At 29.2% G+C, this 15,566-nt stretch overlaps 1 protein-coding gene across 1 annotated transcript in view; it reads left to right on the top strand.

The window, feature by feature from the left end:
• The window catches only part of fng (fringe), a 271,035-nt gene extending 258,886 nt beyond the window's left edge, over nt 1–12,149 (top strand). The window contains exon 10 of the mRNA XM_076397535.1: nt 10,267–12,149. Coding sequence (XP_076253650.1) covers nt 10,267–10,333 — 67 coding nt within the window. The 3' untranslated portion in view covers nt 10,334–12,149. The remainder of the gene's footprint in view (nt 1–10,266) is intronic.
• The last annotated feature ends 3,417 nt before the right edge of the window (nt 12,150–15,566 follow it).

The following is a 15,566-nucleotide window of genomic DNA, read 5'->3' as shown; positions in this document are numbered from 1 at the left end:
CACTTCTATATTTATATTATAAATGAGACGGCAGATGGTTAGTTTTATTTTTGAATTTTGTTAATCTAATTCAGTATATTTTTTTTATTTTCTTTCAACAAAGCTCGAGAATTTATTTGTAGTCATTATAAAATATAAAACGTTTTAATTATTAAATTAATATGTGTTTATACGGTCTTATACTTGTTACAATATTTTTTATCTGATCTTGCCTTTGTTCTTCCATTTTCCGATGAATACAGGAATAATCAAAAGTAGAGTAGCAGTTTATACAATATTACTTAATAAATTTAAAAACCCATTAATAACTAAAACATAATTCTCATATGACACAAGCAACTCCATGAAAATGTTACAGAAACAGTGAATCTACTGTATAAAAGTAAAGCTAGCAGCATCGCCTGCTACTAGTTACAAACATAACTAATAAAATGGACGTGGGTCTGGCCGAACAGACAGGTATGGGTAATTTTTTTCCTATTTCTAGTACATGTTATTCATACATTATATGAACTTCTTGTCATGTAAATTTAACTTCTAAAAACTCATTATAACAACTTTCAAATTTATAAATCCTTCCTTGACTGCTATGATTAATTCGTTTGATGAAATTATGCGAAGATCTAAAAGTTAAAGGAAACTAAATCTGGTGAATAAGCTGTACTTTCTTATTTGTGCGAGTAGATGCATTAAATTTTTCATCTGAGTTTTTTACAAATTTTTGCATGCAACTGATAAAAAAGATTACATGTTGCGAGTTTATTATTTTGCCACTTTGTAGGTGAATAAACCTAAATAAATGTAGTTTTAAATAGAAAAAAAACTGACGGCTACATTTTCTTGGTCGACTTTGAAACACTAACTCGGTTTGAAGTCGATAAGCCTGGGTTCATACAAACCAGTAGGCTAAATATTAGCTTGTTTTAATTCAAAATCATCATCATTCTTTCAAAGCTTTTGTGACTACATCTAGAGGAAACTACCCAACTTCAAACCATTATTTTGAATAAAGCAGACTCATCAGACCATTTTACCATTTTAGTATAAATTTTCATAATTTCCTATCTTTTTAAAAAAAAAAAGTTAATTATAGGCACCTATTTTAATTATATTCTTAAAAAAGAAGTTTTAGCACTTCCAGTTAAAATTTCAATTCTATCATTGACAAAAAAATAAATTATACCTAATTTAAATATTGTTTAGTTGGTAAAGTCTAGCTAGGGTCTGGGTAGCTTTGCTCATTATTGTGATCACAATGTTATTGTTTTTCTTTCTGCCGCAGATATTACGCTTAATATTAAATGAAGTACAACTCTCAGGAACTCAAAGCCCCATTTCAACGACTGTGCTACATTTTCTTTGTTCTCGTCTCCATCTGATTCATCACACCATGTTACTTTATTATTATTCTCACTATTTCAGAGATTGTTTTCAATTAATTTCGTCTTTTTACTGTATGTATTGATAAGGATTCTTTATAAAATTAACTGGTTTACATGCAACATTTCTTTGTTTCTCCTTCTTTTTTAATTTTTTCCAGATTCAATATTTTTTTCTATTATCTTATTTTTTGTTCTTAAATTAACAATGTTTTTTAGTTCTTTTAGTTTTTAGGTCTTCTTGCATTTAGGCATTTACCTGTATTATTATAATATATATTAAGAATGCATCAACTGGAACTTATTGGATGTAGCAACTAAATTATTTTTTTATTATTAAATTAATAGGTTGTTACTGGTCGTTTCCGTCTAACCTATAATATGTCTTTATGATAACTTAAATCTAAGTATATAACTAGGAGGCCCCTTGGGCCCTATCCCAGTCTCTGATGAAATAATGTTTATCATGTCACTGCTGAATTTTTTAATATATGCACCTCACTACACAACACTACACAAGATCAGATGGTTTGATTGTTTTTAATCTGTGTCCTGTTTTGGTGCTATACAAAAGTTGCCATATTTCAATATTCGTATGAGAATGGAGTCTTTCCTCATGCACCCTTGCAATTCTCTTGATTTCTTGACTGACTGTGGGTATCTGAAGGTCTAGATGTAGATAATCAGTCCTATAGTATTTGGGTGCGCCCACAATACCTCTCAGGACTCTGTTCTGAAAAATTTGTATTTTATTTATGTTACTCTTTGCAGAACATCCCCATAATTGAACTCCCTATGCCCATATAGGTTTCAGTATTTGCTTATATAATAGCAATTTATTATGTACTGATAATTGTGATTTTCTTCCAATTAGCCAGTACATTTTCCTATATTTCAATTCCATTCTTTTCTTTTCTTCTTTATATGTTCCTTGCAGCGAAGTTTTGCATCGAGAACTAAATGATAAATATATAACTCGATATGGATAATCTCAATATTTAGTTTTTTAATTTCCTTTAAAGATTTCAATGTTTGTTAAGATTTTAGTCGATTTTAATGCATATCTCCAATTATACTGTCAGTGTCGTCACCATGTCGAGCCTCTTCGTAATTAATGCTAACATATTCCGCTATTAATCCATTCAGCATTGTGAATATTTATCACTTGCATCTCCGGAATGAAATCAAGTACATTTGAAATTTTAATTTAAACAGAGTATTGAAGTAAACATTTAATAGTATTTCACAAATGCGGCCTTTTTCTCTTTAAGCTTAACCTAACGCATTAATAATATGCTTAAGAATATACATTTTTCAATCATATTAAAGTAAAACTATAAGAAAATTTGGATTTTGTGATAGTTTTACTAGTGAATAAATCGTATTTTGATACGATAGAAAAATATATAGAGAAGGCTCACAGCAAATTTCAAGAGATTTATAAAACGTAAATTAATTTTATTTCATATATGTATGGATTGGGAGGAGCATTTTTGTTGCGTCAATCTCTGGAATTTTTTTGTTACTGTGATTTAATGCGGATTCCAGATCACGGAACTCAGCCTAGTTACTGCCGTAGTTGTTGTCGATTTTTTTTGCCTAGAGAAAATCACAATCAAACATAAATTACATTCACGCCCTGGCAAAATTAGAAGCCGGGACTGTTACAACTATTGAAGAACCATCCTGTCACCTTGACCACTGCAACTGTCAAGTCAGCAATATTTTTTATCAGAATCAATAGATATTTAAAAATACAGTCAGGTATCAGTAATTTTCCTGAAATTGTTTATTAAACAATGAAATGAAAAAATAATATTACGCCGTATACATTTTGAATATTTTTCGTTAGTTTAGGCGTAAAACACTGAAATTAAACGCTCGTCTGACAGAGTGAAATAATTAGTTTAAAACCGTAGCACATTCAAAAAAACCATCACATTTTTTGCGGGACAAGCCTTCTGTTAGCCCGTTTATATTTTTATTATTTCCGGGCTTAACGTTTGTTCCCAGCAATTAGGCTCGTAATTTACAACTCCCCAGCCTGTACCTCGCGTTCTACTCATATTTTTTTATCACTTTTTTTCGCTGACACAAAATGTCCCTAATTCATAAGAGGTTATTTACGATTAGTTGGTCCGTTGGAATTGTCTCATAAGACTTGAATAATTGAATAATTTAACGCGCTGATATTTTTGATACATTATTATTAGATCAATATAGTCTGTCCTAAGTTATTTTGTACATACGCCATTAAAATTAACAAAAATACTGTTATCAAATATTATTTATTTTAACATTATAGTAAATCTAATGCAATGTTTGATTATATTATTAAAGACAATTTGATGTCACTATATTTCTCCTTCGTTTGTTCTGTTAATAAAAGACTAGATTTAATCACTCTATTATCTTTAATGCATTTGCCATATCTACAAAACAGTTACCATTCTTTCTCTCCTGACATATTTTTACTAAGTACTCACGTATATTCTGAACAAATATACATATATCCGTACACATAAATCTTTTTCACTCTATAATAAGATTTCCTACAGTTATCATATATTAATTATATACTCACCTTTACTTGTTTCCATACTCATCAGCCTGTCTCAGATATTGGCAGCATTGAATCATATCATATTCAGAAAGTTTGATTCAAGTGAATGAGTAAGCTGTTAATTTCCAATCTAACATTTGTTCACAGTTCAATCATTTGTCAATTTCTTCTTCAATTTGTCTTATCGAGTTCATCCAATCCGAAGGTGTTATTAACCATGCCTGTTGCCACGAAGTGCAATATATCTGCAATGAATTATTAATAAATGTCATGACTAATAAAACCTAATCAATTGTTATTCCAACATTTACCTTTTCCATCAAATTTTGTTTTCATAACACTATTTTTAATATCATCTTTCTATGAGTGGGCAGTGGCCATTGGATATATTGGCTCCTTTCTGTCTCATCAAAATACATAAATTATAAGTAATAAGTCTTCCTTAATTTTATTATATGCTTTTAAATATGTTATTGTTTTAAAAGCAATATCCGATAGTTCCATTTGACTTCTTCGATATTTTTCAGACTAACAGTTTCCTTTGAAATAATTGTATTAAGTTATGTTTGTATTGAAAAACCACTCACTGTTTTTATACATTTCATATATTTAATCTCTGGTGGAACTAACATAAAGCTGATCTTGATTTGTCATCCGCTTTTTCAATCAGAGTGATAATAAGCAGCCATTTGAATTTGAATTTATTAAAACAAGAAAAACATTAAATTAACGTTTACCGGTTTATAACCTCTTATCACTATTGTTTTGGAGGATTTTGTATACGTTTGACAACCAGACGACTTTGATAGGCTGGTTCGGTTACACGTTCGAACATATCAGACAGCAAGGTGTCTCTTTTTAGCTAGAATGAAATGAGAAGGAAAATATTATCCGTTTCTGTAACGAATTTATAAATTGCGAGAGGCAATACATTAAACTTCTTGATGACGCATGTACATAATAACTTTGGATAAACTATATTGTAATAATCTTGGGTATTTATTAGTTTTCTGCATGTATTTTGATCAGCAATTTTTATCGGTGGAAAGCAAAGCAAACTGTTTAATAAACTAATATAAGTGCTAAATTTGGTGATTTTAAGATTTCTCTACATAAAATAAGTTTTTCCTTTAGTATTATTAACTATATGCAGACCCTAATAATGGAACACCCAAAATTGTATTTTAACCGACGACCAAGCATGATTTCTTTTGTGTTGTTGCTCCGTTATATCTCAATTGTGGGTTTTGATTTCAATGACTGATAGAAGTAGTGCTTTTGAAATAAGTGGCAAAGAACGGCCTGATGAAGGATCGAGAAAGCTCGAAGTTAATGACTTATTGGATGACAAACTGGCTTAAAGAACTTTCATTGAGCCTTGCAGTTGATAAAGAAACTGTTTCGAGACGTTTAAAGCTAATATTGAAGATAAAATTGAGAGAAAATGACTACTACATTACGTTACACGTTTACCAGCAAAATGAAGGGTTTTCTGTGGCGTGTGACTGACGATGAAAAGTGGATCTAACACAACAATCTCAAGCGCAAAAAGTCCTTGGTTTGACCAAGGTAATTGGTAATAATTGTAAGAGTAATAATAATTAATAAATAAACCTTGGTATAAGCCACACCTCCGAAGTAGAATAGTCATAGGCATACAGTCTTGCCATGCATATGGTGGGATCAGCAAAATGTAATGCGTTACGAACTATTAAAACCTATGAAACTGTTACTGCTGATATCTATAGAAGTCAATTGAAGAAATTAAACGTCGAATTGTTGTATATGACCTGAAATATCAATACGCAACTTCATCATTTTTTATGACAAGGCTTGCCCATGATAAAAGCTATGAAGCTATCAACCAGCGTGCAGGTAAAGCACTTTCTTATTACCACTTGCATAGATCAACGCAGCCTAACTTTCATAATTCTAACGAAGATGGGAGTATCGTAGTTCATTATTTTATCGTCATCATTTTGTACATCCAAATGTTGAGAGCCAAACTATTATTAATTCAACTATGTTAGAATTTTCAAGTTCCACTAAGTTTCAAGTATCACTATCCTGAAATCCAAAAGGTGTCTGTCATATATTAAGTTATGAAATGTGTATAAATCAGGACAAAGACGTAGATTTTTGTAATAATATACAACAGACTCGATCAGAAGATTAGTGAACAACCTGTGGAAGAAAACTTGTGGCTTGAAAAACTGGAACAAAAATTGTAACATATTATTATAATATATTATATTAATATATATTATTATACATATTATTATAATCTGTAAGGATGCTACTGAGAAACCTCCTCGTATTTTGTGTTTATTAATGTGAAAACCTCGCTCTGGAATCAATTAAAATGTTTTAGCGATATCTAGAATTCAGTCTTGAATCTAAAATAATTCAGCAGATCTTTGATAGGCACAAGATCGCAGGAAACCATATTATGCTTTAAGAGAAGAGAGAACTAAACAATTACACAGTAGTTATGACTTTGAAGCGAAGCCAACTCTGTCGAAGACTTTAAAAATACTTATCGTGCTAAATAAAATATTGAGACAATACTAATTTGTCCTTTCAATGTTAAAATTATTCAGAGCTTATTTTAAAGTGCCAAAAAGTTAATAGATATATATACAGAAGATAGACACAAAAGCTAATATAAGATATCTCATTTACACATAGGTTTCGCCCTACAAAACACAAAGAAAAAAGTTTGCTCATGTTATTCAAGGAAGATGAATTTAGCAAGTGTTTTCAAGAACCAAATATAGGATTAGACAAATGTATTGTTAATGTCAGCGCCACAGTACTTTGAATAGTATTAACTGAATTTTATTCAAAAAATACTTTAAAATTATAATTAATTTTTCAATAAGTTTTAATAATTAATTCGAAATATTAAAATTAAAATTTTTATAAACATTAAAACAAATTAAAAAAAATCGTTTAAAATTTCGTTTTCTCAGGTCATATTTATTTTCAGCACTCGTATATTTTATAAATATTATATTTAGTACTGAGTGTAATTGTGAGCGAATAATTTACGCAGCCTACTGTTTTTAAGTATGTTTTGTTAAATCCCATACTTTGATATAAAATGGAACATGTGTTTATAGTTTAACGCTGTTTCAAAATTATAACAGACAATGTTCCATTAATTGAATAATATGTATGTCGTGTATACATGGATTTTTTAATGTTATTACATAAATTCGAATCAATAGTTCGATTTCCAACCCAACCGATTTCGTGATAATGAAATTTGTTTCATTTCCATCAGGATTTTATTCAAATATTATACTAAATCATAGATATTATATATTATTTATATTATTTTTTTGTTTCTAACTATGAATTTTAGTTGAACAACAAATTTTGAAAATTTTATTTAAATAACTTTGCTGCTATATACATCTACCCTATAGATAATGCACCATCATTAATAAATCCATATCTGATTTCCTAAATAAATCATCTTCATGAAAAAGTTATTAAAACGATATCACATTTATATGTTGCTTTTTAATAGAGCAAAGTACCATTCGAAGAGCATAAAAAAAGTACTCCTAAAAACTTGGGTGATAAATTGGTATTGCATCAATAGGCTTTTAGTTATCTTTCCGATTCCAAATATTACTTTTTGCATATTGGGATGATGACTAATTTTTAAAAAGTTTCTGTAGTATTCTAATGTACTTATTATTTCTTAAAAATAAATTATTTCTGCAGTAAATTAAGGTTTCCGAAGAAAAAAGGTTTTTTGTGTTTTAGACTTAAATTCACGCCAAAACTCGACTATTTTTCCTTTTCATATGAAGTTAGTATACGGTTAGTAAATAACAAACATTGTGCGCAAAAGCATCGAATTAATTATTTTTTTCTGTTAATTATGAATTCTAAAGTATATAAGTGGTGTGTAAAATGATCAACCATCATAACACAGTTCGCACAGAATAAAATGATGTTTTCATTATCAGCTTTTTAAAACAAAATTATTCAAAATAAAGGTATACAACTTATGATGTATCAATAATATGTCATTAATAATAATAATAATAATAATAATAGTAATATTTTTTTAATTTATCTATAGTATATAGATGATTTATAATCAAACAATAAAATTGGTTAAATAAAATAAAAAAATTAAGAAATAAAAGGTTATAATAAAAGTTAATACTCACTTTCAGGTAATATTTAAAAATAAATTTTCAGTGACTTTTTTTTTATTTGTGTGAACTTAAATGCTTTGTTGCACAAAATTGTATAAATTATGACTTAGCTACGCGTTTTTTACACTTAGCTAGCCTTTTTTCTCATATTTCCGATGGTATTTAAATACCCCGTCGAAAAGATGATATATATTTTGTTATATTAAAATTAACTTCATGAAAATCGAGATGTTGTTAGTCTATCAGGTCTATCGGAACAAGTGATAGAAATAGAAGACAGAATAGTAAGTCATATTGGGAAGGAACAACGGTTTTTTTAAAACTGAAACTAAATAAACAGATCTAATAAATTACCTCTGCAATTGCGTTACATGTTTTAACAATAACCCTCCCAATAAAAAAAACAATATAGGCCATAAAAATTAACAGGTCAGCATGTCGTAATATTTCCGCATTAAATTATACTTTTTATTTACAACATTTGTCGGTTTATATCTCTAAGTCTAATTACTAATGTTTTGAGAATTTTGGCGACACAGCCTACTAGTACCAACCCAAATTGAATTGTATAGACTGATTCGGTTACACGTTCTGACGCATTAGGTAGCATTAAAATCTCTTTTTATTTAACTAAAACAAAATGAGAGGAAAAAATCCGGTGAAAAGCGAGGTTAAAAAAAAATTTACATTTTTACAAACTGCAATTGGCAGGATATTCGACGTTATCTATGACATGTTTCAGCTGTTCTATTGGACGGGTTATATATAGATGCATAAATATGTACTTCCATATAATGTTCATTCGTGTTAGGTTTATTTTACTATATGGTTTTGAAAATATAACAGCGTTTCAGCGATGTATACAGAGAATTAATTATGATTTGTGTACAAACCCAAAACTAATTACTAATTTTAAAACACTAATGTACAACCAATCTATATGCTATAAAGTGCGACTGATGCGCCACTGGTTTTTCAGAAAAAAAAACGGTGTGTTTACGACTGACTGTGAGATGTGTTGAGTGAAGATTTTGTAATCAAGTGATTTGTTTATATTAAAATTCAATGGCATCATTGGATTGGTAGTCTTTTATTTGTCGATTCAATAAGTGGCCACTTATTTCTGCTAAAGCAAAATAGATCTCGAGTAAATTAAAAGCTGTTGTTTTGAACCCTGTAAGTTTCAAAACTCTTTTAAATTTATTCTGTTAATCGGAATAAACTTTCTTATTAGAAAAAGAAGGCCGGTTAATATTGGATTGGTAATTATTCTGCAGTTACTTGAACTCAGCTTGCAGATCAGGGTGTATGGCTATCAAAGACGTGTTACACTAGGTGCTTCGGCACACCGACACACATATACCATAAACATTTTTAGATCACAAACGCAAATTGACAAACAACAGTACAATAGATACTCACAAATAATTTTACAACTGAAAACCATCTAAATGAGACAACAAATATTTGCATACTTTTGATCGTCTCTTCAATAAGAAGATGTTATGTATATGCCCTGATTTTTCGGAAAAAGGCTATGTGTTTATTTCTGATTGTGAGATTTAATTAATGAAGTTTTTAAACTAGTAGCCGTTTCAATAAGTTCCATTAACATAAAATAGTCTTCAAGCAATTTTTTTTATTGTTTTAAACAAAAAATATTGTTTCCATATACATAATTTCATAATAGAAAGCCAAGCCCGAGCTTTAATCTTTATATTGTTACTGAAATGTCGGATGTCTGCCAAAATTGCGATCTAAAAAAAATAGAATTATTTTTATTTAAACATTTTGTTACTTTAAATGACGATTTCAATAATTCTAATTTTTCTGAAATTTTTCTTTTAAAAGTTGCGTTTTGAAAAAAGCTGTAACGGTGACATTAGCAATTTTCCGCTCATTTATTATTGTGTCACCATTCTGCTCAAGCGTTAGAAATGCGGTATACACGAAAGTGCATATTTAATAGCCCCCGAAACGTATGTTTTAAACACGCCCGTCGTGTTAAACGATCCCGGTTGCCATGTCATACTTTTCCCAAAAACGAACAAAGCAAAAATGATTTAATTCAGCACCGGACCATTTGGCACGATGACTGGCAGCCGGCCCATAATTCTTCCGCATGACGTCACATTTTTCTTTGCAGGTTTTTATCGCTACATTGTTTCTTGTTCCCGCGATTCAGTTTTTGTCCCAGCAGGAGGAAGAGGTGAGACGGCAACTATCAGGCGAAACACCAATAGAAAAGTGATCTGAGATATTCAGTACGGTGATTGGCGAGTGGACGGCTCTTCAATGGGAGATTATTAATTGGTTCATTTCAAGTGGAGTTATTGATAGTTGAATTGTTACATGTATAAATTGTATCAATAACTTTATGTTGTATATTTTGTTATCAGTAACTTTTTTTACTTTTATTGTTAAGTCTTTTTATGATATTTTATTTTTTATCGATCATTAATTGTATAGATTGAGATTTGATATTCGTATAATTTTAGAGATTTTGCAATTCGAAGAAAAGTAACTTACAATTTCAAATATAGGATGTAATAAATCAATTCATTTAAAGATTTATATTGACATATATTACGTACGTCTATAAATTTTATCCATAATGTACCAGACGTCCATGCAGTATTACATGAACTTTAATTCTTTAAACTGAAATTGACTCTATATCATGAATTCAGGAATTCATTCTATTTTTTAAAGAGTTTTTCGGTACCAATTAATAAAACTTTCGGATAAAATCGTTCCCTTTTTGTTCGTTATATTGTGCTAGCAGCAATATTAAACCTTATATCGTAAGTTAACATCCCCATTTAATATAGACTGAATAGATTACAAAATCAAATTGGTAATAGGTCGAATTATACTCAGGATTCTGAATTTTTTCAATTATCAACTTGTAATGAGCTCTATAAATATTAAAAATTCTTCTGACGAATTGGTGGGGATAACTTTTTTATAAGATTATGATATAATATATGAACAATATATGAAATATAAGTACAGCATACAAATGCACAATATGAAATATTATTGTCTATAAGGGTTCATATACATATCGAAATATCTTGTCTATATTAGTACCTTTTACCATTTTGTTCGTCCCGAACTGTATTTTATTAATAAAATATATAACAGACTTATTGCACTTGATAAGTTAGATATTTACAGAAATATTTAAAATATTATAAAAACGTTACAACGCTGACATACGTTAACGTGTGTAACACATATTATTAATGTAATATTCCAGAACTTCATTAAATTAGCTTAAAGCTGCTAATTACAACTACTTGTTATTTCAGTGTTTAATTTTTCGAAATGTAGAGCTATATCGTCAATATTGATACATGCGCATTCATGTTACACCTATGCCAAGATGGCATCATTTCTGTCTGATCTTACAAACCCAAATTAAAAGTGAAATATCTTGTAATTGTAATTCTATGAAGTTATGGAACAAAACTAATATATTATAGTATATATACATATAACGTTTTTTATAACAGAGTTCATTCGCTAATCTGATTCATTTGTTTCCCAATTACAATCAAAATCCACATCTGTGATCCCACATGTATATATGTATGTATAACAAGTTGTATATTTATATTTAGACATTTCTATACCATGACTAGTCTTATGTGAAAGCTACCGAAATAAATTTCGTTCGCCTAAAAAAATCTGAAAGATATATTTGTGATATTAGACGGGAAAAAATAAATGTTTCTACGAAATAAATTGGGTAGCTTAAAAAATTATAGGTTAGATTTTATGTGTGATTTATTTTTTCTAATATAATTACTAAATATGTTTAGTGATGTATGATTTGATTATTAATTATACCATGTGTAATATAAGGTGCAATGTGGAAACAAATCGTAGATTTTAAGTATTGTAGTTTGCTCAATAAGTGTAAATTATAAATACTGTAGATAGTATGTGTATGGTAAGCTCAAAAGCGGCACTGTAAAAAACAATTTTGTTGAATTTGTAAATAAAAATCACGTTATGCCATTATTTGTCTTTATTTATACTTTCCCATACAAATTCGATTATGTTTAGGATATAGGCAGGTAAGTTTAAACTTTTATCCATATAAGTACTTGGAATTGCTTATCAATTGACAAACCATTTTGGTAGCACAGGATTTTATCTTTTTTTCTAATAATCTTTGATCTGCTAATATAATATTTGTAACGAGCAATAAAAATATCGATATATCTAAGAAAAAATAGAAATTTTGATATATCGGCCTAAAAAATATCAACATTCTTTAAATATATTTAAAAGTAGCCATATTTTTAATAAAACTTTAAAATTATGTATACATTTTAAATCTTAATAATCTGTAAGATCTTTTTTCAGAAAAATATCGATATATATCGATCAAGAATATTTTTTCGGCATCCCTAGTTAGATAAATTGAGTAGCAAACAGCATAATTTTTAGACTCTCTGAGAATTATACGCAACAGATTTCGCAATTATTTTATAATATGTTATATTTACCGTTCTGTGCTAATTTTGAGTAAACAACGTGCGTTATATTCATCTTCTTCAGCAACAGCACATATTTTTTCGTTTTTCCAATACTTTTTCCAAATAAAAAAATAACAACGACAAATCTTTTTTAGACTTTTCAGTAAAAATAGAAGAGAATCATTATCATATGAACCGTTAGATTGAACATCTGAATCAGCATACTTTACAGAGCCTTCGTCAGAACTTGAAGAAAGAAAGAAAAAATTCATTTCAAGAAGTTAAACCTTTTATTTTTTACTACTATTAAACCTTTTTCTTTTATTTTTGGCTTTGTTTATTTTCTAGTTTATTTATTTAATTCTCACATTAGAGCTTTTGTTTTTATGCTTATTGTTTTCTATTTTTTCGGTGAAGATACACCTTTTTCCTCGTTTTGTTCCTTTCTTTGGAATCGGTCCTCAGATATTCCCTATATTGGATTGGGATCATCGAATCGTTCAATTTATCAAAGCTTCAGGTACTGTAGTCTAGTGTGTTGATTGTCCATTCTGTTGACTGCCTGTTATCTGTGTAAATGTTCCTTTCTTCAAAAGGAACTAATAACTTCTTAAGGAACTTCCAATACTCCAAAACATGTTAAACTTTTCCCAACACTTTATTTTTTAAACGCCAATAAACTGAAACTCAAAAGAAACATATAATGACTCATCGTGAAACTTCGTAAAAAAATATTGTTTCATTTATTTGTATGTATTATTACTAGTCATTACCAACTAACAATTCGTCTCTCCAGTGACTTATAACTAGGTACTTATCTAGGAAAACCTATTGGCCTTACTTGGTCTCTAATAACATAAGAGTTAGTAACAGTTGTCAGCTTTTCTACCATTATGTAACAGTTGAAATCACAATTGACAGTGGAAAGACTCGCTGTAAGTAATTATTCCTATACTATGTATAGAAATATTTATAATATATATAGGTGCATCCGCAATACTTCTTAGGACTTTATTCTGAAATACTTGTATTATATTGATATTGCTTCTAGCAAAACTAAATTCCATTGGTTCATATAGATTTTATTATCTGCTTGCACATCAGCAACTTATTGGGTACGGGTAATTTATATTTTCTTTCAAATAACCAATAATTTTTTTGTATTTTAATTCGAATTCATTTCTTTTCTTTTTGATCTTTGTCCTTCCAACAAACTTATGGGTCAAGTTTTATCTTAAAGTACTTAGCATTGTTACTATATGGCATAATAATATTATTCGTATTTATTGGTATATGAACAGTTTGGGTTCGTTAATTCAAGATATACTGGTTAATTCTAGTTGATTTTTATTCTCTATATACGGCTCCACTTATTTATTTTATTACTTGTGTGTTGCAATTTTTGATCACTTCTTCACTATTGTCTCCAATATCAAGTATCACGGCGTCATCGGCAGATGTAATCATAGTAACATTTTCTATTTGCGGCATGTCACATATGCATAGTTGGTAAAGAACAGGAAGAAGACCAAATCCGGTCTTGTCCTTCCTAATCCATGGCTTAGTAATATAAAATTGTTTCATTTAAAACGTCATATCGTAAGACCACCGAATTAGATGAAACTGAGTGCAGAATAACACTTACTTATCAAGTCTTCGTTGACTGTCATTTTTTCCCATCGAATAGCAAAGTTTCATCATTGTCTTGAAAAGAATACATGTACACAGGTTGGCAATGATTGGTCCCATACTGTTCTAGGATATAAAAGATTACATTGTCTCTCTCACTCTTCTCTTCTTGTATGTTTACTATTTCCACATCAGATATCAACTTGAACTAGCCTAATTATCCAGTCAACCTCTCATCGTCCGTGTAAGTGTTATATCTCAAATAGACAAATTAATTCAACCAGTATTCAATCAATTCTGCTGCTATGCAAATTCCTTTCAACAAATAGTAGTAAGTGAAAAACAAACAACTCAACATTCGTACAATAAGCATATGTTGTGCCATCTAATTGATATTAGCGAAAATTAACTGGCACCCCCTATAATTGTTAATAATTCTAAGGCTTATCATAAATTTTCAAACAAATTACTACAATTAATAAAGATTTTACAGAGCATTTTATATTCACATAATTTCACACTCACAATAACGACTTTATCAGGGTTTAGTTTTAATCCTGTTAGACTTCAATGGTTGAAATTAGATAATTAAGGCGCCATTCTTGGAAAAATCTCTTTTTTCTTCGCGCTTTAATTTCATTCTAGACTTAGTAATTGAGATTTAATTGAACAAAAGCTACATAAACTAATTTTGATTTGTACTTAATTAATTCAATTGTTTGACTATGATGGATAGGTGATGGTGTTCTTTTATCCGAGTGTTATTAGCGTAATATACCCAAATTTAATATTCAATTTAGGAACTAATATCTTGGTTTATAATTAAGTTTAAATTAATAACCGGCTTGTATTAATGTTTCATTCCATCTCTCTCTTTGTTTGTGTGTGTGTTAAAATGTTTCACACTTCAAATAATTTTGTATAACTTTATATGGCTACGAAAATTAATTTTTTTGCCATATTATAGATATTATAGATAAGCTATGATAGTCATATACTATATTTAATGCATTTACAACTAAATTGAATTCAATCGATTGGTTTTACTAATTTTTTAGTTACAATTAAGCAGTGTGACTAATTAACATTTAGAGCTATATTACCACTGGCAAATTATAGCGTTTCTGTTTTCTATAGAATAGAATAAAATAGACCTAACTAACTCAAAACCAAAATGACACCGTCAAGCAATCACGACACGTACATAAGTATAAATTTTATAGCTCACAAGTCATCAACTACAGATTTTCCAGAATAAGACCCATTTTTGTTTGTCACAAACACCCAAAATCGCCAGGGAACTGACATTTCGCTTAGTCCAGAATTT

This window comes from Rhynchophorus ferrugineus, unplaced genomic scaffold, assembly GCF_030347505.1.
Source record: "Rhynchophorus ferrugineus isolate W39M unplaced genomic scaffold, kcgeb_rfMv2 rfM2, whole genome shotgun sequence".
In the NCBI taxonomy this organism is placed as follows: domain Eukaryota; kingdom Metazoa; phylum Arthropoda; class Insecta; order Coleoptera; family Curculionidae; genus Rhynchophorus; species Rhynchophorus ferrugineus.
Note: the sequence above shows the minus strand (reverse complement) of the source record. Positions and strands in the feature narration are given on the sequence as shown.